Below are 24,299 nucleotides of genomic sequence, written 5' to 3' on the forward strand. Positions count from 1 at the left end.
GGTCGCGATGGCGGTCTCTAATTCAATACTTTTTCCCCATCTAAAAAGTGCACAACGTCCCTAAAGAAGTTTTCACTTCAATAATATGACTATTATTACATGTACATTATAATATACACCTAAAAAATTTATTTCGTCGAATCGGTGACGGTCGCGAAATCAATTATTTTCCTAATCATAAAATAGATTTTACATTTATTTTACATGGAGAACAGTGCCTACGTTCCTTCCGATGAAGGCTCCAATAAGAGCCGAAAATCGCGATTCAAGGGACTGGACTGCACTCCGTATTCTAATTGAAAAGTAAGATTGTTTTGCCTTCGCATTGCAACTGAATAAAAATGGTATACATTTTTATTTTAAAGTAGTTTTTATTTGAAATATAAGTAAATAAAAAAAAATTAAATCACTCATGGGAGTGCCGACAGAAGTGAAAACTTCTTATAGTATATAAATTACGAGCTCAATGCTTTTTCCCATCCAAAAAGAAGTGCTATAAATATATTATTTACGCGTTGCCTACGATCTATGCTATTTATGTATACATACACATAATATATATGCGTACGAAATTTAGTTCGGAAAAGTGATGACGGTCGCAAACTCAATACTTTTCCCCATCTAAAAAGTGTACAACGTCCCTAAAGAAGTTTTCACTTAAAAATTTATTTCGTCGAAGCAATGACGGTCGCTAATTTAATACTTTTCCCCCACAACGTCCCTAAAGAAGTTTTTACTTCAAAAATTTATTTCGTCGAAGCAATAAAGGTTGCTAATTTAACACTTTTTCCCCATCTAAAAAGTGTATAACGCCTCTAAAAACGTTTTCGCTTCAAAAATGTATTTCGTCGAAATAATGGCCGTCGCTTATTCAATATTTTTCTCTATCTAAAAAGAGCACAGCGTCCTTAAAGAAGTTTTCGCTTCAAAAATTTATTTCGTCGAATCTTTGATGGTCGCTAATTTAATACTTTTTCCCTATCGAAAAACTGCAAAAGCCACTATAGAAGTTTTCACGTCAACAATTTATTTCGTCGAAGCATTGACGGTTGCTAATTTAATACTTTTTCCCCATCTAAAAAGGGCACAACGTCCCTAAAGAAGTTTTCTTTCAAAACATTATTTCGTCGAAGTAGTGACGGTCGCGATGACGCTCGCTAATTCAATCCTTTTTCCCCATCTAAAACGTGCACAACGTCCCTAAAGAAGTTTTCACTTCAAAAATGTATTTCGTCGAAGCAATAAAGGTTGCTAATTTAACACTTTTTCCCCATCTAAAAAGTGTATAACGCCTCTAAAAACGTTTTCGCTTCAAAAATTTATTTCGTCGAAATAATGGCCGTTGCTTATTCAATATTTTTCTCTATCTAAAAAGAGCACAGCGTCCGTAAAGAAGTTTTCGCTTTAAAAATTTATTTCGTCGAATCTTTGACGGTCGCTAATTTAATACTTTTTTCCTATCGAAAAACTGAAAAAGCCACAATAGAAGTTTTCACGTCAACAATTTATTTCGTCGAAGCATTGACGGTTGCTAATTTAATACTTTTTCCCCATCTAAAAAGGGCACAACGTCCCTAAAGAAGTTTTCTTTCAAAACATTATTTCGTGGAAGTAGTGACGGTCGCGATGACGGTCGCTAATTCAATCCTTTTTCCCCATCTAAAACGTGCACAACGTCCCTAAAGAAGTTTTCACTTCAAAAATGTATTTCGTCGAAGCAATAAAGGTTGCTAATTTAACACTTTTTCCCCATCTAAAAAGTGTATAACGCCTCTAAAAACGTTTTCGCTTCAAAAATTTATTTCGTCGAAATAATGGCCGTTGCTTATTCAATATTTTTCTCTATCTAAAAAGAGCACAGCGTCCGTAAAGAAGTTTTCGCTTTAAAAATTTATTTCGTCGAATCTTTGACGGTCGCTAATTTAATACTTTTTTCCTATCGAAAAACTGAAAAAGCCACAATAGAAGTTTTCACGTCAACAATTTATTTCGTCGAAGCATTGACGGTTGCTAATTTAATACTTTTTCCCCATCTAAAAAGGGCACAACGTCCCTAAAGAAGTTTTCTTTCAAAACATTATTTCGTGGAAGTAGTGACGGTCGCGATGACGGTCGCTAATTCAATCCTTTTTCCCCATCTAAAACGTGCACAACGTCCCTAAAGAAGTTTTCACTTCAAACATTATTTCGTCGACGCAATGACGGTCGCGATGGCGGTCTCTAATTCAATACTTTTTTCCCCATCTAAAAAGTGCACAACGTCCCTAAAGAAGTTTTCACTTCAATAATATGACTATTATTACATGTACATTATAATATACACCTAAAAAATTTATTTCGTCGAATCGGTGACGGTCGCGAAATCAATTATTTTCCTCATCATAAAATAGATTTTACATTTAAATGCTTCTACACAGTTTATACATACATACACGTAATAAATATGCAATTTATTTCGCCGACGGTCGCGATGACATTCGCGAAATAAATCCTTTTTCCCCATCCAAAAATAAGTTTTACATTTATTTTAAATTTAAATACTTCTATACAATTTATGTATACATACACATAATATAGTATGTACAAAATTTATTTCGCCAAAGAGTTGACGGTCGCGAAATAGTCCTTTTTCCCCATCCAAAAATAAGTTTTACATTTATTTTAAATTTAAATACTTCTATGCAATTTATGAATACATACACATAATATAGTACGTACAAAATTTATTTCGCCGAAGAGATGACGGTCGCGATGATGGTTGCGAAATCGATCCTTTTTACCCATCCTAAAATAAGTTTTACATTTATTTTAAATTAAAATACCCCTACACAATTTATATATGCATACACATAATATATATAACATAAGCAATGACGGTCGCAATGACGGTCGCGAATTCAATGCTTTTTCCCCTATCCAAAAATCGGACAAACGTCTCTAAAGAAGTTTTCACTTCAATAACGGAACAATTATTATTTTTACATCTAAAACGTTTCCTATTCAGACAACATGTGAGGCAATAGTAGTCCTGGAAAGTAATGGGTTATTTTCAGACAATACACAACGTTCGTACAATTAACAAGCAATTTACATTTCGTGAGTTCAATCAGAAAATAGATAATATTACTATTATTATACGTATATTATAATAATATACGTACAAAAATTATTTCGTCGAAGCGATGTCGGTCGCGATGACAATCGCGAAATCAATCCTTCTTTCCCATTCTAAAATAGATTTTACATTTATTTTAAATTTAAATACTTCTACGCAATTTATGTATACATACACATAATAAATACACGTAGAAAATTTATTTCCCCAAAGAGATGACGGTCGCTATGACGGTCGCGAAATAAATCCTTTTTCACCATCCAAAAATAGGTTTCACATTTATTTTAAATTTATATACTTCTACACAATTTATATATACATACACATAATAAATTAATATATATACAAAATTTATTTCGCCGAAGAGATGACGGTCGCTATGATGGTCGCGACATAAATCGTTTTTCCCCATCCAAAATTAGGTTTTACATTTATTTTAAATTTAAATACTTCTACACGATTTATATATACATACATACACATAAAATATATATATATATATGTATATATATATATATATATATATATATATATATATATATATATATATATATATGTACGTACAAAATTTATTTCGCCGAAGAGATGACGGTCGCGAAGTAAATCCTTTTTCCCGATCTAAAAATAGGTTTTATATTTATTTTAAATTTAATACTTCTATACAGTTTATATATACATACACATAATAAATGAATATACAGTATGTCCCTGTAAGTTGTATCCATATAGAAAACTTTTTTATTTTTAATTTTACGAAAAAAAGTATTCTTCATAAAAAGCTCTGCATGGTCCAAAACCTAAGATTTAACCATCAAATATCAAATTGCTTGAATATTATACGAGGTATGTCAAAAAGTTTGAATTTCACTCAAGAGTAAAGTAGCTTTATTTTTCACAATATTGAAAATTGCTATTATGAAAAGTTGTTTGGAATTATAAACTATATTTTAGTATGCAATTAAATCCTTTTAATTGAATTTTTTTTTGAAAAATTATGAATAACTAACATTATTTTCAGTTATTTCAATTCAGATAACTCTTCTATTATTAATTTTACGAAAAAAAGTGATTCTTAACAAAAAGTTTTGCATGGTCTAAAACCTAAAATGCAATTATCTTATCTCAAATTTTATCAATTTTATACGAGGTATGTCAAAAAATATGAATTTCGCTCAAGAGTAAAATACGTTTATTTTTCACAATATCGAAAATTGTTATAATGAAAAGTTATTTAGAATTAAAAACTATGTTTCAGTATGTAATTACATCCTTCTAATTAAAATATTCTGAACTATAAAGGTACTTTACTTTTGATCTAAATTTATCTTTTTTGACATACCTCTTATAAAATTGATAAAATTTGATATAAGACGTTTGTATTTTAGGTTTTAGACCAGCTAGAACTTTTTATTAAGAATCACTTTTTTTCGTAAAATTAATAATAAAAAAGTTATAAGAATTGAAATAACTGAAAATAATGTTAGTTATCCAAAAATTTTTCAAAATTTTTTTTTCAATTAGAAGGATGTAATTACATATTAGAATATAGTTTTTAATTCCAAACAACTTTTCATAATAGCAATTTTCAATATTGTGAAAAATAAAGCCACTTTACTCTTGAGTGAAATTCAAACTTTTTGACATACCTCGTATTAATATTCAATAATTTTGATATTTGATGGTTAAATCTGAGGTTTTGGACCATGCAGAGCTTTTTATGAAGAACAACTTTTGTCCGTAAAATTAATAATAAAAAAGTTTTCCATATGGATACAACTTACAGGGACATACTGTATATAATACAAAATTTATTTCGCCGAAGAGATGACGGTCGCTATGATGGTCGCGAAATTAATCTTTTTTCCCCATCGTAAAATAGGTTTTACATTTATTATAAATTTAAATACGTCTACACAATGTATATATACATACACATAATATATAGCATGAGCGATGACGGTCGCGAATACAATGCTTTTTCCCCTATCCAAAGAAAGTGCACAACGTCCCTAAAGAAGTTTTCACTTCAATAACACTACATGAAAGCAAAACATACACTTCTCCAAGAAATTAACGCACCACCTTAAAAATTGGTCATTTTTAATATCTCAAATTGTCTATACCAGTTGTCCGATTTAAGTGATTTTTTAACATGTTATAGCGTTATTCTTTAACAATATCGCTGTAATGTTGCTAAACAGGTAAATTGCCATTGTATACCGGGTGTACGTAAGGTGTAAGGAAAAATCACAGTTTGATTGGTACACCCGATATACAATGACAATTTACCTGTCTAGCAACAATATTATTACAGCGATATTGTTAACGAATAAAGCTTGTCACCAGGGGTGTAGTGGAGCGGGAACGCGTGGGAACGGCGTTCCCACACTGGTTTAATTTACTAAAAAAAAAAATATTATAGAATGCCTGATTACACTTTCCCCGAGATTACATCTACCCCACTTCACCCTAACAAATAAAATTAAAATCACTTACGCAAGTAGATAAAATAATATCTTAAAAAATGTGTGAGTGGGTGAGTGCATATATTGATTTGAGGCATCAGCCCGCACCCATGCACCATACCTACCCGAATTTCAATATTCTAATTGTTTTCTTAGATTAAGATTAAGTAGGAAGTTCGTTGTCACAACTTTGCGGTCGTGTCATCGTCGGCGCGGTGCTAGCCGGTATCCGGGGCGCAGTTTAGCCCCCTCCCTCTTTCACGTGCGACAGAGAAAGAGGGGAGCGAGTAGGAGGGAAGGGGTCAATACCCACACCATACTTCTGCAGTTGGCACTCGGCACCTCGGCAGTCACGCTAGACGCTACTCTCGTTCGTTTGGCAAATGGTGAGTGGTGACGCGCTGATTTGACTGTTCTCTTTATTTTGTTTGTTAGTGAGGTTATCGTGCGCGGTATTACTTTAACAATTAATTGTGTTATTCTAATAGTATCCAATCGAACATGGAGCCGTCAAAGAAAAATCAAAAAACACTGTTTTCGTTCTTTTCTAAGCAACCAAATGAAGATAAAGGTGAAGAAGTAAATGATTTCGGTGTATCTCTTTCAGGGAAAAATTCTACTTCTCTTCGTGTGTCTTCAGATGAAAAAAGTGATTTACAGGCAGGAACTGAAAGTAATTCTTCTGTAAGTTCGTCTTCGAATATGCATGAGCATGATGAACAAAATAAATCAGAATGGCCTTCTATATGGACTATTGATATGTGGGAACGCAAAAAAGAAGCCTTCCCATGGTTGGGTTGCAAAAACGGTTCATTAGGCTGTACATTATGTAGCACCGTTTCTCATCTTGGTGCTTTTAAAAAGGAACGTACATCAATTTCTAAAGAATGGTGCACATTTGCAATAACATTCAATGGGTCTAGTAAGTCTGCCCAACTTACTTCCCTAAGAAAAAAAATTTTTCTTCACAAGCAATCATCAGCCCACTTGACTGCTGAGAGCATAACCGCTAAGGCGAACGAGGAAACTATTGAAAACGTTTGTGATAAAATGAACGTTTCCAATCTAGAATCTACAATTAAAGTATTTCGATCAGCTTACTATTTGGCAAAAAATGATAGGCCCTTTTCTGATTATTCTAAACTTTTGCAACTTCAGAAAATGAATGGTGTAGACATTGGTGTAGGATTACACTCTAGATTTAGTGCAACTGAAATCATTGACCACATTTCTCATGAAATGAAAAAGCGAATTACTCAACAGGTGAAAAGCATTTCAGGTAAAATTTCGATTTTGATCGATGAATCTACAAGCTTAAGTGATAAATCTACCTTGATTGTTTATTTAAAATGTGAAACCAGCAAAGATTTGCCACCAAATGTCTTATTCTTAGACCTAATTGAATTGCCTAATCAAACTGCTGATTCTATTTTTGAGGCACTTTTAGGTTGTTTGAAAAAATATGGGTTTGATTTTGAGTACCTAAAAGAGAATTTAGTTGCATTTGCCTGTGATGGCGCTAGTGTCATGTTAGGTAAAAAATCTGGCGTCGTAGAAAAGCTACTACAACAGTTTCCCAACATTGTTCCTTGGCATTGCATGAACCATAGGATAGAGTTAGCTGTGAGTGACTCTATCAATGACGTTGGGGCTATTAACCATTTTCAAATGTTTATGGACAAACTGTACACTCTGTATAGTAAATCGCCTAAAAACCAAAGAGAACTAGCCGAGTGTGCTAGTGAGCTTGATTTGCAACTACAGAAAGTTGATCGCATTTTGGGCACGAGATGGGTTTCCAGTTCATTTAAAACTGTTATGGCCGTTTGGTATGGATATCAAGCATTGTACTCCCATTTTAAGAAGGCCCAAGAAGACAAGAACAGAACAACAACCGAACGAGCAATGTACGGTGGGTTGATTAGGCGCTTGACATCAACTCAGTTTCTGTCAGATTTGGCGATAATGTATGACATATTAGCTGAATTAACAATGGTTTCAGAATGTCTTCAAAATAGGGAGGCAACTGTTGTTTATGCAGACAAACTCATAAGAAGGTCAATTGCTTTTTTCGAGTGCCTTAAAGAAAAACCTGGAACTAAGACCCTTGAGGCCAAGAGAGCTGCAATCACTGGTAATTTTTGTCATGTTCCCTTAACAAGTAGCAACAAAATAACTGCTATTAATGACCAGCAGTTGCTATCAAGTGTTATTAACAACCTAAAACGGAGACTTTTCACAACAAGAAGCAGTAACGAACCATCTAATAAAGCCACAGGGAACAATTATGATTATGAAAAAGAGTATGAATCTCTCCTTTCAGAACTGAAAGTACTTGAAAGTAACAACTGGCCTCCAGAGAAATATGTTGGATACGGTGAACAAGAAATCGAACATCTCTGTGCAAGATTTAGGTTGAATGCCAACAAAATTAAGAACAGCTTCAGAGATTACCTGGAAAACAGCACTACGATTCCGAAGGACTTAAACCCACTGATAAACTGCACAAAGCTTATTCCTTGCAGTTCAGCAGAGTGTGAACGTGGCTTCAGTCACATGAATATTATTATATCGCCAACACGGTCAAAACTGACCATCGAGCACGTATCAGCATTGATGTTTATCAAGTTGAATGGACCAAGTATCCAGACATGGAAACCAGAGAATTACGTCAAGGCATGGTTAAGACGACACCGTACAGCTGATGATACTAGAACTCGACGAGCCAACCTCCAACCTGACAAAGAGGAAGAAGATGCATTTGCCATTTATTTGTAAATACATTATAAAATTTTATTGAATATGTTCAGTTTTTAATCTTTGTGTTTGAATTTGTTAGTAAACGTATACATAAAAACATGTTACATCTTATATTTTTTCTTCTTCTCTGTGAAAATTTTATCATCCATTCCATAGGCTACAGGCCCCCCGAATCGGACCCCCCGCTCTTTATGTGGGGGGAGGGGGTACCCCTCAGAATTGGATTGTAAGTCAGTATTTAGCGTTCCCACACTGAAAATTTTGCCACTACACCACTGCTTGTCACGCATGGGGAGCTATAATATAATATATACAGGGTGTTTGGTAAAGAATGGGCCATAGCTTAACCTTAGATTCCTGAGCTTAAAATATATTGATTTAAGCTCACTTACCTTAGTACAACAGTTGATAATAACCGAAATACACGGTGTCATTAAATTTTATTTAGTTTTGAATATTTCCTGACAGGCATTGGATGTTGCATACCAAATTTTGTGTTATTATCCCATGCCTGTTACGAAATATTCAAGAATAAATAAAAGTTTGACACTTTGTATTTCGGTTATTAACTTTCGTACTAAGGTAAATTATATATCCTAGGCTATATTATAAAAAAAATCACTTAGATGGGACATGTTTAGGAAATTCGAGACATCAAAAATGCCCTATTTTAAAGGTGGTGCGTTAATTTCTTGGAGAAGTGTAATTGTAATTTAATGTAATATCCTTAAAAAATATATTTTTTATTTCCCACAGGTCTAAATATCGTCGCTAGACGTCCGCCTAACGGCCTCTCAGGACGTTAGATGGACGTTCGGCAGCACGACATTGGACCAAATTGTTGTCCTATGAAGGTTCAATTGACGTCCACCGAACGTCCCCTCGGACGTTTGTCAACGTGGCATTCGGGCCAAACTAGGACGTCCTGTTAAGGTCCAATTTACGTCCCCTAGGACGTCCGATTAAGATCTAATTTACGTCCGATTAAAGTCCATTTAAGGTCCAATTTACTTCCCCTAGGACGTCCGATTAAAGTCCATTTAAGGTTCAATTTACGCCGATTAAGATCCAATTTACGTCAGATTAAGGTCCAATTTACGTCCATTTAAGGTCCAATTTACGTCCGATTAAGGTCAAATTTACGTCCCATCGGACCTTAGATGGACGTCCGGTAAACGGTACTAAAATAGGACGTATAAGGGACGTTTCTTGAACGAAAACGGACGTCCTTAAAGTCCGTGAAGGACGTCCATGTGCTATTAGGGACTATTAAAAACAAACTAAAAAATCCGTTTTCGAGCTCACCGGGTCATTCCAAAGTTTTTACCCAGGAAGAATTAGCATTTGTTAGCCACATCGACAAAATGTGTGAATTCGGATTTCCAATTGATGAACTGGATTTGAGATATATTGTAAAAAGTTATGTCACAAGGCAAGGAAATACAGTGCTTTTGCAATAATTTGCCTGGCCATGACTCGACCAAATCTTTTTTAAAAAGACATCCTCAGCTGACAGTCATGTTTGCATCAAATATAAAAAGAAATCGTGCTCAGATTGATAGAAAAATAATCGCAGACTACTTCGATCACTTAAAAGTAGTTGAGAATGTACCGCCTCAGAACATTTATAACTACGACGAAACATGCATGTCTGACGATCCAGGCAGGAAGAAAGTAATCTGTCGTAGGGGTTCAAAGTTCCCAGAGCGTATCATGAATTCGACTAAGTTCAACATTAGCGTTATGTTTTGTGGTAATCCCAATGGTACCTCTGTGCCACCTTATATTATTTATATGGCTGAACATCTTTGGACCACATGGTTGGAAGGTGGCCCCGAAGGAGGAACCTCATCATCAGTTGCTCAAAAAATATAAAAAGTATCGAAAACCTCCACTTTTCACCCTCCGTAACTCTGGAACCGTTGATTTTATAACAATTATGTATAGGACCTTTTTTGTTTTAAATTGTATGTAGAACATTTTTCTATAGAACATTGTTTACGCTAAGGCATTAATTTAGAAATATTGACGAAAAACGTAAAAAAACTACTAATATACCGACTTCTCCCCCATCTGCTCCCCAAACCGGACGCTCAAAATGGTGTAACTTTTTACTGAACAATATGTGGTCCATATAGAACAATTTGGTGTTGAAGGAAAACTTTTACTTTGGATGTCTGGGTTAGGCCTTTTTTGGACCAATTATACTATCGATCTCCGTAACTTTGGAACCGTTCATTTTAGAAGGATTAGGCATAGAGCCTTTTTTATTTCAAATTTAATGTAGAACTTTTTTGTATAGAAGGTTGTTTATGCTAAACCGCATAGTTTTAGAAATATTGACGAAATACGTGAAAACTACGAATTTACCGATTTCTCCCCCCTCTCCCTCCCCCCCAAACCCGACGCTCAAAATGGTGTGACTTTTTCTGAACATTATGTGGACCATATAGAACAATTTGGTGTTGGAGGATAACTTTCATAGGATGTCTGGGTTATGCCATCTTTTGGATTAATTGTATCATACTAAACTTCTTGTTTTGTAATTTTGTAATAAATTGACTTTATCGGTCGCAGAGACAGCAGGCAACGTGTTAAAAAAAGTCAAACAAATTCATCAAATGTCTTTTGCAGAGATTAAAAACAAGTCACTTTCTACACACACCTCATTAGAAAGGCATGAAATATCCATTGTTTCGGCTGGTGATAAAGACATCACTTTAGATTTGCTTGGAAGATATTCCGTGAAAAAATGTTTGCTTTTTATTTAGAATTTTAGAATAATCATAAATTGATTGATGGAACGTAATGATTACTCTAAATATACTACAGACAGCATTTCCCGTTATCATTATTAAACGTTGATACCAAAATGATCAATTATAAAAAATGATTCAAACCTCAAGAATACATGGGTAAGGAATTAAAGGATTTGTAGAACTGTGTATGATGGATAATCAAACCTAATTTTGAATTGAGACATGTATGTAGAAATGTGTTAAAACAAAAGAATCCACCACATATTTCGTGTAACAACACTGTGTGTGTACCTTATTAGATTTACTTGAAACAAAAGTTTAATTGAAAAACCATTCTTATTTTGTTGATGTTTATATCATCAATTTACAAATAATTTTCGAAATAGTAACTTCTTGTCAAATTAGAAGGAATCTGACATTGCCAGGCATAAACAAGTTCCACTCTATTCATGTCAGATATAGATATTTTCGATTTACTTGTAGAAACTTCTTGTATACAATTCCAATTTTTTTTTTTTTTGTTTTATAATAATCATAAAGCAAATTTTCAATTTTTTAATGGCATAGACTAGGTGTCAATCAGCCAGTCACATTATGACTAATACAATAAGCATAAAAGCAGCTTCTCTTCAACATCATTTGTGTGCTCAAAAAACGATCTGCATAATATATACTTCAAAATACGTATATTTGTATGATCTACTTTTTATGTTATTTATTCATTTATTTTTATTTATACATATTCATATATAAAGAAGACAATGAGTTCCATAGCAACCTCTTCTAAAGCCCTCTACTCGGTTCAAAAGCTTTTTTGCTATGGACTGTCCAAGATGCTCATCACATGTTTTCAGTATAGATACATATACATATTATATAATAATCATAGATTCACTTTTCAAATTTGAAGCAAATACTAACGTAATGATTATTATAAATAAATATATAAACAGAAGTTGTTCTTGGTGTTAAAAATCCTTGATATTGATCTATTTTTCAAAGTCAATATTGACGGAATGATTATTAAAAATGTACTTGGTAAGATATCTACTCCTTGAACTTTTTGAACAAAACTTGGTAAACCTGGAATTGGATATAAAAAAACAACATAATACACAATATTTAATATTAATACATTCGATCAAGATTTTGAATTGTATTCGTTTTCTTAAGGTGCCGAGACCGCTTGTCGATCGTTGGCTCTCATGTTGGATCAGCATATTAACAATCATTGTCTTATTTACAGCCACACAAAATAGTTCAGTGCTAGTTTTCCCAAACCATTGTCGTAGGTTTTTAAACCAAGAAGTTGTACGGCGGCTCACACTTATGTTTCCCATTATTTTACCTTGCATGGCAAGGTGAAGTATGTCATATTTTTCTGGGTGAGGCATTATATGACCAAAGTGTTCCAATTTACGCCTTTTACTGTCTCTTTTTTCTACACACATGAGGCTATATCTGCTTCTGAATCCTGTTATGGTGTCTTATATTGTACATTCATCAATGTCGATCCGATACACCAGCGTATTATTTCTATGAATCCATAAAAAGGCCAAACTTAAAATTGCATCTTCGGCAGAAAAGCTTTTGTGTCAAGCAGAAAACCAAACTCCATGACGCCTGCACTCCTTACTATCCAAAAATCAATTTACATGTATCCACACACTGTGATGGCACGACTTCTACTCGTAACCTGAAAAAAAAATAAAATTATAAGTAAATCAACATCTATGTTTCAAAATAATAAAAAATTAAGATTAGTATAAACATGATCTAACTATGTTGTTCTGAAGCTATTTCCTTGTGGCATTTTTATAATTAAGTACTATTCTATGGGAAATAAGCCACAATTTTACTAAAAAATGAATTTATTAACGTTTCGAAGCCCAAATCGGGTTTCGTTGTCAAAATACAAAATACTATTAAAATAAACAAAAATGTTGTTGCTAAGTAAAATCTAACTAAAATCGGCCGTACACAGACTTCTTCAAGCAAATCAGATGAACTGCTTGAAACAGCGACGGCGCGGTGAACTGTAATCTAATATTCGCTGCCATGCACATGCCAGATCTAGCAGTCGCGACCGCTTCAAACTGTCAACAGCACGATGAAATTCCATCGTGCGGTCGACATCTCGTGAACGTTGCAAGGCATAGACTCTTTTACGAGTCTGCAAGGCATAGGGCAAACGTCAAATCTTTTACGAGTTCTTCTTCGTCAGAATCCACGATTCGACTGCGGCAGAAAGTCAACTGCTCGAATAGTTGCAAGTGACAACTTGGATAGTCAACAATCGACCAGTACAGCTGTCGACGACGACCGCTCGAACTGTCCAACTGTCGCTCAGTGTTAACAATCCCAACAGTCCGTGTACAGCCGCCCTAAATGTTAATGTTGATTTATCAAAAAAATTTTGCAATTGCTTAGTGTTTTTAAGATATTTCATAATTTTAATAACGCTTCTGAAATGCTTTCTTATTATGAGTTTTATGTTAAGTTAGTTCCTTGCCATCAGTAGAATAAAAAATTAACGATAATAACATACTTAATGGGAACTGACGAACACTCTGGCATAATTAATCACATTAATTGAATTAATGTGATTTGTTATGCCAGATTTGCAAACAAAAACGAATTTAGCCCAGGTGGGTAGAATTAAAAATTTAGAATCTCACGCTGATAGAGGATCAGTCAGTACCACGGATTCTAAGATGGACAAAAATCTTGACATATTTAAGAAAACCATCTTATAGATATATATCACTCTAAATTGCAACATTCAATGCAAGAGCCCTGCTATCAGAAGAAAAATTTATCGAAATAGGAACTGAACTGAACAAGATAAATTGTAACATATTGGAGTCGCAGAGATTAGAAAGAAGGGAGAAAGCCCAACTACTTTAAGATCCGGTCACATTTTCTATTATATTGGAGAGAACGATGGAAATGGAGGTATGGAGTTCTTTATTAATAAAAAAAATAGCTGAGAACATAATATCAGTAAAAGCAGTATCCACAAGAGTTATAATACTTGCAAAATTACAAATAAACACCCGTTACTCCATAAAGATTACTCAAGTCCATACGCCAACATCAGGTCACCACGACAAAATAGAAAAGTTTTATGTACACAGCTATCACAGAAGACCACGAACATTTTACCATAATATGTGGCGATTTTAACCTTCTGGTGACCAACCTCTTTTTCTTACACGGGTGACCAACGGGGGTCAAAAATGAAAGTTGACAAAAAAAATTAGCTTGTTTTAGGAAATACAATAATGTATTCATAAATTCAATGTTGGTATTATATCAATAAATGATTAATAAACATTAGTAAAACACATTTTTAATTACAACTGAACAAAAACAGGAAACATTTTGAACTTATAACCGTTGATTGATAAATATAGGGGGAAGATACGAAACCATGTGCATTATTTTGTTCCCTTTAAAATCTGCCTGTATAGTGGCGCGCCTAGCGTAAATTTGTTGAAGCTAGCCAAGAACAAGCACTTATTCTACGTGGTCCGTATTCAAAATTTTAACGCACAGTCGCTATCATATTAATCTGTATTAATACCTGTATTAATTTTTTTTTCTGCAAAAACGTTGAAAATATAAATTGACTATAGAGTTTTTTTCACTAGTCTTGACCTCACAAGTAAATACTTTTCGAGTTATTTGCGCGTGAATATATTCATGTTTCAAAAAAAGTATATTTCATGAGGAAATGAGGAAGTATTTCGTCAAAAAAAATATTCATAGCAAAAATACAGCTTGTAAAAAAATGAAAAAAATGTTTTATATATGACATATGAAGTCGTCGACTCAGTAAGAGCAGAGTTGTAGCTAATAAAAAGTAGGTTCTTATTCGTCAAATTCCAAATTGAATATTTCTACGTGAAATAACCAAAAAATTAAGTACTTTTCGGGGAAAACTCATCATAATTTTTTTAAATTGTTTAAAAACAGCTTTATTTTTTTAAGTTCCTAGTATCAGAAGTAAAAGTTGCGCACAAAATAAAGTTGATCCCTTTTTTTGTAAACAAAATCTTAAATATCACCTCTTAATTAGCATCCCAGATGAAATTAATCAGACCTATGAATATGACCTTTACACTTTGGGATATTTCGTATCACTGATAATTATAAAGTTATTTTGAAAAAAAGGCATTTTTCTTTCAAAACAAAAAAAATTACTGTAAAACTAAATTTACGATAAAACTTACAGATCATGACAAGGCGAAAACGGCGGGTCCTTTGGGAAAAATATTCCCATGAGATTTTTTTGCATAATCACATTTTTCCATTTTTCGTTTTTTTCAATTTTAAATTGCTTATAACTCGAAAACGATCAACTTTAGAGAAAAATTTTTAGAGACCTTTTTTATCCAGAATGGTCCAAAAAACCTACAAAAAAATTGTCCGGGCCAAAAGTATAGATTTTTGCAATTTGATTAAAAAAAATTGTTAAAAAAAATTTGGCCCACTTTTCACGTGGGCGACTTCTTGAACCTTATTCTGGGATGTCTCACGAATGTAATTATACAAAAAAATCTCATGGGAATATTTTTCCCAACGTACCCGCCGTTTTCGCCTTGTCCTAAGTAAAGTAACTTGTGAAGCGGTAACGATAATTTGATTTTATTCGTCTTGAGGCGCCAACCGAAAAACACAAACGACTTTTTTCTTTGATACATTTTAAATTGTGTTTTGATGTGATTTATAGCATCTCTTTCGAATTAAAAATTTTACGCAAGTTCCCCTTCAGAGGGTGATTTTCACGATTTTTTAAAACTAGGTTTTACAAAAAAAGGACCAACTTTATTTTCAGCGTAACTTGCTTACTTTTAATGCTAGAAACTTTTTTAAAAACAAAAATAAAGCTTTTTAAACACTTTAAAAAAGCTGCGATGAGTTTTCCCCGAAATGTACTTTATTTTTTTTGTTAGTTCACGTTGAAACATTCGATTTGGAATTTGACGAATAAGAACTTACTTTTAATTAGCTACAACTTTGCTTATACTGAGTATAAAGATTTCATACAAACGCCATTTTTTTTAAGTGAAAAAACTCTAGAACAAAACTTGCTTAGAATTAGTCAGCTTATCCACTTGATAGCTACTAGATAGTATTAGACTTATTGCTAGCTACCTAGCCCTATACAAATTGACTTTAGAAAGTCCACATCTACATTAGAAAACCTAGTGGATATTGAGTCATTCATGGGTTATTTGGATGTGATCATGTATGTTTGGCTTATGGCTATCTTTTATTATATAACGCGTACCATTTGGGGATTAGATATTATAAGAATTCTATTAAGTTGTTCAATTCAAGGAAATATAAAATTTATTAATAATTTTCTATATAGACGAAACTTATTCGAATAAATGACGTTCTTTTAGACTCAAAAATCCAATTAAACGACATTCCTCAATGGTCTACTCTTAGTGTTGCACTTTTCCTTATTGCAATCAATGACATCGCTAAATCACTTAATCCACTACTCATTTAAAAATTTAAGAATTGTTCGAACACTACTGGCTTAGAATTTTCTCCCACTAAAACGAAAACAGTAATCATCAGTAAAACTCCAAAGAAGCACATTATACTACCGAAAATCTACCTAAAGAATTTGTTCTTCTTCTTTTTCTTTTATATAGGCAGTACTGCCAGTTTTTCTTCAACGGTGCCTTTCATTCTGTCCCTAAATTGTCATTCCATCTTTTCCTTGGGCGTCCTATACTTCTTCTGGCTATTCTTACTATCCTTGATTCAGACATCCGGCTTAAGCGTTGATTCCACTCTTCTTTTCTATCCTTTACCCAGACATTTATATTGTCTATCCCACATATGCATTTGATTTCCTCACTTATTACCCTGTCCCGTAGTCCTTTTCCAGCAATCCTTCTTAAGATCTTCATTTCGTTGGTCTCCAGATGTCTTTGTGTTTTGCTTGTATCTGGTCTTGTTTCGGCAGTGTAAGTCATAACTGGTCTAATAACTGACTCATATTATATTCTGGCCTTTGTTTCCACTCTTAGGTGTTTGTTTTTCCACATTGTGTCGTTTAGGCATCCGGCCGTTCTACTGGCTTTAATTATTTGGTCTTTAACCTCTTCTTCGATATTGTTGTCGGCTGATAGATTAATTTATTATTAATCCAAGGTATTTGAAAGTCATTACTTGTTGTATAATTTGATTGTCCAATTTGCATCTTATTGATTCTGTGGATATTACTAAGATTTTTGTTTTTTCAGGCTGATATTTTCATATTCATTTCTTTTATGTTAATGTTGAACTCATGCAGTATTCTTTGTAGGTCGACTTTGCACTCTGCTACTAACACGGTGTCATCAGCGTAACAGAGTTTTTTATCTCTTTATCGCCCATTTTGTACCCTCTTTTTTTCTTCACTTGTTTTATTATTGCATCCAACTTTATTTTAAACAGTATGGAGGGTTTAGTGAATCTCCTTGCTTGATTCCTGTGTTTGCTTCTATGGGTTCTGTTATTCATTGACTTTCATTTCTATTTTATTTCTTACATGTATGTTTATGAGAACGATATACGGCAACTGGTAATCAAAGGAAAGATAGAGGGTAAGAGAGGTCTAGGAAAAGATGTCATGGCTGCGTAATATTCGCCGAATGATAATAATGAAATTACTCTTAATAGAATAATGTAGGTAATCCTGACTATCTAATATCTCACCTGACAATACAATCCACGGTGGACGCCTACGCAGAAATACAAGGCACCTTTAAGAAGTAAAGTTAATAATAAATAATTCAATAAGTATACTTAGTCACGATTTTCCCCCTAACTCGGAAAATATCGACCGCATGAAAAAACTTGGAAGAAATTGTAGGAAATCGCAACAACTTAAGTCCTTACCATTTTTTCGAAGAGTTTAAAGTGGCCGAGCGGTTTACTTAGTCAATTTTATATTAAGTAAATACCGTTGCAATATCTCCAAACAAAATATACAATCATCAGAAGAGACTGTAATTAACGAAAATACCTACCTAATTTTTTATCGAGATTATGAGGCAAATAAGATAAATGTACAATATATAAAATCACCCAGTGAGTATTTTTCTCGTTAAATAATTTTTTTATTTGGAATATTCAATGATTTCTTTCAAGAATTCAAATTAAAAGACAAATTACAACTACAATTCTTGTTAATTTAAGAACGAGTTTAGAAAATAATAGGTGCTAACTTCAATAATTATTTTAAAGATTGTCTGATTGTCATGATCATGCCACTATTATCGTTGAATAGTTGAATGATAACTCAAATATAAATGAATGAAAAGAAATAAATACGTTCTATTATAATCCAGTCGGCCGACCCCAAATTCCGATAACCAAAGCTACCTGAATACGTCTCAACGTTGTCTCAGGTAAATTCAATCTCGTACCTAGAAAGCTGCTAACGCCATCTATTTCTAAAACCACTGGTGTCGTACATAAACGCTCGTTTAGTTTCGTATCTTCTCCCCTATATTTATTAATCAATGTTATAACTACAGAAATGTGAAAATATACACTAATTTACGTAGCCACAGATGTAACAGACATTTTTTTTTAATATTGGAATATTATTGTTTATCGCGTGTCGATGTGAATTTTTGTGTCGGATGATCGACTGCAAATTTTACATCGGCCAGGCTTCTTGGAATTTTCAGTTACAGTATTTCTCATGATCATCTTTCAGTGCGTCACAGTTTTTCGATTTCTTTCTAACGCATTAAATTGTATGTGACAGAAAAAAGGCACGTCGGTGATTACATTTCGTCGGTGACATTTTTATAACATTTATTCTAGTTATTCTAGTTGTCGATAGATGGCGCCATAATAAAAAAATATTTTTTTTAATTAGATAATAATGTTACAAATATGATCTGTATAATTTATAAGACTATACAAATCAAAGAAAATACCATTTTATAAATGCAAGAAACACATTTGATTGGTTTTTATTCCAAATTGAAAATAAAATGTGACAACTGTCAGATTTAACTAAAATGTCATGTTAGAATAAATGTCATAAATGTGTATTATCACGGACTTACCCTTTTTCCTATCATTTGTTACGCACTGAAAAATGATCATGAAAAGGACAATAGCTCTGCATCTTCTGAAAATTTTATTGACGCAACAAAGCAATGCAAAGAAAAAAGTAAAGACACGATATTAGCGAAATGGAAAATGAATAATGTAGATGTACAAGAATTACTATTTGCAGATACTGTTAGCTGATACGGAAGAGAAGCTGCAACAAATAATAAACATTTATACAAAAGAACTAAGAAAAATTAACACAGAAATAAGTACCGATAAAAGCAAAGCACTGGTTATGACAACTACGAAAAAAGTAATAAAAATTATGGTAGAAGGACAAGTATTAGAGCAAGTAAAAGTAACCAGCTACAACTACTTAGGTACAATTATTGAGGAAAATGGTAAAATAGACAAAGAAATAAACGGTAAAAGAGGAATAGCAGGGACAATTTATAACAGATTAAGAAATATGTTCTTTGGAAAGAGATACCCAAGGAATTAAAACACAAGTGTACCAAAAAGTGGTAAGGCCATCAATCGTCTATGGAAGTGAGTCGTGGACGCTAACAAAGAACCACGAAAGAAAAATCAAAGCTACAGAAATAGGGATTACAAGAAGAGATAAAATAAGAAACGACACAATAATAACTCAAGCTCTTAAGTTAAAACGCCTTAGAGACAAAAAATAGGAGAAAGACATCTAGGATGGCTAGGCCAAATCCATAGAATGAACGACAAAAGAATACCAAAAAAAGGATATGAAGTCAGAGTACAATATAAACACAAAGTAGGCCGCCCAAGAATGAGATGGGAAGTACAAGTTATGACAGGAAACAAAGAAGAGAGGACTGATGATATATGTTAAATGAGATATGTTAAAACAATTAGCTCAAAATAGAACATTATGGATAAGAAGTATTAAGGAAGCACCGCAAGAGTAAATATATGGTCAGAAAAATGTGTTAAAATAAGTACTTTATGTTTATTAAAATTGTATTGTTAAAATAAGTATTTTATAATTATTAAAATATATTGAATTCTAGATATTAAACTGTATGTAAGTAGCCCACCAAAGGTACAAATGGAATTATATATATATATATATCGGGTGTTCTACAGCATTCGCCGTTTCCCGCATCCTATTCGCCATGCTTTTCGGTCACGAATATCTTCCTCGTTGAGTTGTCTACTGTTCATTGCTTTCTCTACATCTTGTATCCATGTTCTCTTCGGTCTGCCTCTTTTTCTTCTCTCGGGTGGTACATACTGGATCATTTTCTTGGGCCATCTTGTTGGTCCCATTCTCTGGACATGCCCGTACCATATTAATCTTTTTTGTTCTATTCTGTCTATAATATCCTTTTCTACTTCCATTCTTTCTTTTATTTCTTCGTTTGGGATATGCTGCAGTTTAGATATTCTGCAGCTTCTTCTAAGCGCGTCCATTTCTAAAGCTTGAAGTCTTTTATTTTGTCTGTCTTTTACTTCCCACACTTCCGAGTTGTACAGGACAATTCCTTCCACGATAGTTTGGTAGATTTTTTTCTTTGTCTGATTTTGCAGTCCTGTACTCCACCAAATGCCATTTAGCTGTTTTATAGCTTTTCTTCCTTGGCTTATTCGATATTCTATATCTTGATCGCATGTGGAGTTTTTGTCAAAAATTGAACCTAGATATTTAAATTCATCACAAATGGAATTAACTCATTAAATAATAAAATAAAAAAATAATGGGTTAAAAATTGAAAATATTTCTGAAATTATTAACCGAAAATATACATTGGGGTCAAAATTGACCCCCGTTGGTCATTCGAAGGTTAATGCCAAAATAGGAGTAAGGACTGATCCAGCTGAAAATGTCTTGGACATTTTGGCACACCTGGTAGAAACGAAAGGGGCGAAACACTGACAGTTCCTATTAAAAAATAATTTATATTTAATGAATAGCTTCGAATATTGTAATGACGAGTGAGTGACAATGAGTCACCAAAATTCTTTAATAAAAGGATATCAGTAGGGCTTACAATACCGGAATTCCGGGATCCCCAATACCGGGATTCCGGACGATTTTTGTCCGGTATTCGATACCGGTATTTATAATAAAAATACCGGTATTTCGGTATTAGCTTAATTTATAAAAAGTGAATTGATGCAAAATAAACTTTCTTCTAAGATATTTTTTGCCATTACAAGAAATTATTTTTGAAGATAAACAACCAATATCATTGTAAAAAAAAAATTATTAAACACGTTTATTATACATACAAGTCAAGTATAGCGCTTTCTAAAAGCGTGAATGTCGTTAATTTAAGGCGAAGGGTTATATCAGCTTATATATCAACCAAATTATTAAATCTCGTCTATACAAATACATAAAATAAGATTTAGCTAATGCCTCGACAACTAATGGCCATTGGCATGATAGGTACAGTGAATTTTTGCAGTCAGATACCTAGTGTCATGTGTAGTGTGTGTTGAGTAAGTGTCTTGTTACTTTGCAAAGTCGACGTCATTGTCTTTGCAAAGAGACGCTAATTGTATCCGAACGTCTGCAGTCCTTCCGGTGACTACCGATCCCACAAGGACAGAAACTATTTTCATTTATTAATTTATATTTATAATAAACAAAAAATTTCTGACCCTGGTGAGATTCGAACTTACGACCATTCGGACCTTTCGATCTAAAGGTAGGCGCTCTTACCACTGAGCCACAGAGGGGATAGCTTAATCAGAATTGTTTTTACATTTTCAGATCTATTTTTCATTTTTTTTTTTTTTGTACTGTGGTGTATAAATTAGGCTCACTTATTTTCTGAATTATTAATAATTGAAAATATATAGCGGTCTAAATACAGAGTAATCCATATAAAATATTTGTCACAGTGAGTTAATGTTTGTATTAATATATTTTAAAGCTCAATTAATTTACAAATAGCAAATTTCATAAGTAAAAGTACTATCCTATTATATGCAAAATTTATCCCATGAATCAAAAATATAGTTTTTCTATTTGCACATTTTTTGTATCTATTTCTACTCTCTATGTAATGTTATAAACAACATCTACTCATTTCAAAACAAAATTTAATAGGTTTCATAATATATATTATTTAATAACAAGTCGATATAACAACTGAGGATAGTATAAATATAACGTGTATATTTTTTATTCATAATACCGGTTTTAATACCGGGATCCCGGTATTTGAAATTTTAAATACCAAATACCGGTTTTGAGATTTTGGCTCGGTATTGTAAGCCCTAGATGTCATCAACTATTTGTAAACAAGAAAGCATTCTTTGGGCTCTTCCGATTCATTCGTCATGGGTAATCAGTCGCATTAACACGTTGGTTTTACAATTGGAAAAAGGAATACACAACTGGTGATTGTTTACACGTGTGACATTGTGCTCTGTAGTAAAACTCTACATAACGGGATATTAGGATATAGAGATGTAGATATAGAATATATAGAAATAGATATAGGATATAGAAATAGAAATTTCATGGGGCACCTAATGTACCTCGTTATAAGGGAAACCTCCTAACAACCATGTTCGTTACAGAGATAGTATACTGTAGTAACAAACACACATTACCTACACAAAGATTTACATAAATTTAGAAGCCAAGGACTAAGAGAATAAAAATAATCGATAATACATTGAATTGTTTCTAGATGGCGGTGTAATCAATGAAATATGGTTTCAAGTATTTGAAATATTTTCAGGTTCGGTCCATAAGGTTCCAAGGGACAAGTATGTCAGAAACAAAGTAAAAAGTTTGTTGTAAAAGATTTGATAAAAAGAGAAAAATGAATGACATACAAAATACAAAGAAATAAAGTTAAAGACATGATCAAAAAAGCAAAAAACGATAGCTGGGAAGAGTTTGGAAGAAAAATGCAGGAAAATAGTGAAGAAAACAAGTTATTTTTCAGAACAATGAGAAACATGAAAAACCAAAAAGAGTAAATCTTAATCAAATAAAAGATCAACAAGGAAATATCATAACAGATGAAGAAAAAATTATCGGGCGATGGCAAGAATATTTTACATGGCTACTAAATAGTGAAAATAAAATAGTGATAAAGGAAAAGGAAAATGGGGTCAACAACATAACCGAATCAAATGAAACTGGAATACAAATGGAAGAACTAGAGGAAGCTTTGAGTAAAATTAAAGTATGTAGTAAAGCACCAGAATGTGACCAGCTAATGCCGTTGTCTGTGATTTTTAATTTTGTGAATAAATTATAGTTAAAAAAAATAAAGTTTATTTTGAAATATATTGTATTAAATTATTGTTAATTAAAAAAATAAAAAAATTTCAGGGTATTTTAGTCATACTATTTATGAAAGAAAATGATAATATTTCATTGATTAATTGAGAATAAGACACAGGTAGTATTTACCTTTTTATGTAGATTCCACAATTTCCTTTAAAATAAATAAATTTGTCTGCACCTACTCGCTATGCAACTTACATTACGTCTGAGAATCTGAAAATGGTGAGGGGTTGAAAATAAATTTCCGATTTTTGCCTTTTGTGACAAAATTTTCCACAATAACGTATATATTTTTTTACACCATCAGAAAATAGAGGTTTCAATAAACAAAGAAAATGCAACTTCTTTTAAAAAGCTAAAAAAATTTCGGGAGATTTTTCAATTGAAAAAATGCTTACATTTTCCCTTAAACATAAAAAACAAGAGTTTTAAAAAATATTTTTATACAAAAAAATTACAGCGTGTTTGGGACATAAAGAGGTAAGTTTTCACCATTTTTAGTAAAAAAAGAATTTTTTTTAGTGAGAAAAAAAATAAAATCAACAACATTGAATTTTAAAATTTTCTCGGATATTTTGAGGTTATGTGAAAAATGCTTATTTACAAAAGTTGTAGATCTTCTTATAGCCTACAACTTTGCGATTTAACTTTTTTCGATAGGATGTGCCGTTTTGCCGCAAATCGTAATTAACCGATTTCACCCCTAAAAGCGCTCCCCCAACCCATGTTCCCCTCATCCAGATTTGGTGAAAAATATTCCACATGTTATCTAATATGTGTACTTTCATTTGGAATTGGTCTCATCCTGCTATTAATTTTTTATTGTTTTTTTG

At 32.8% G+C, this 24,299-nt stretch overlaps 1 protein-coding gene across 1 annotated transcript; it reads left to right on the plus strand.

Moving 5' to 3' along the window:
• The first annotated feature begins 6,081 nt into the window (after window positions 1-6,081).
• Window positions 6,082-8,358, plus strand: LOC126891284 (E3 SUMO-protein ligase KIAA1586-like). The gene has a single exon (XM_050660463.1). It carries the CDS (start codon window positions 6,082-6,084, stop codon window positions 8,356-8,358), a length of 2,277 nt encoding a protein of 758 aa, XP_050516420.1.
• The last annotated feature ends 15,941 nt before the right edge of the window (window positions 8,359-24,299 follow it).

The sequence above is a fragment of the Diabrotica virgifera genome, chromosome 9 (genome assembly GCF_917563875.1).
Source record: "Diabrotica virgifera virgifera chromosome 9, PGI_DIABVI_V3a".
Classification (NCBI taxonomy): domain Eukaryota; kingdom Metazoa; phylum Arthropoda; class Insecta; order Coleoptera; family Chrysomelidae; genus Diabrotica; species Diabrotica virgifera.

What these genes read in the sequence shown, in the direction of transcription:
- LOC126891284 (XM_050660463.1), top strand. Translation starts at nt 6,082, where the DNA reads ATGGAGCCGTCAAAGAAAAATCAAAAAACACTGTTTTCGTTCTTTTCT.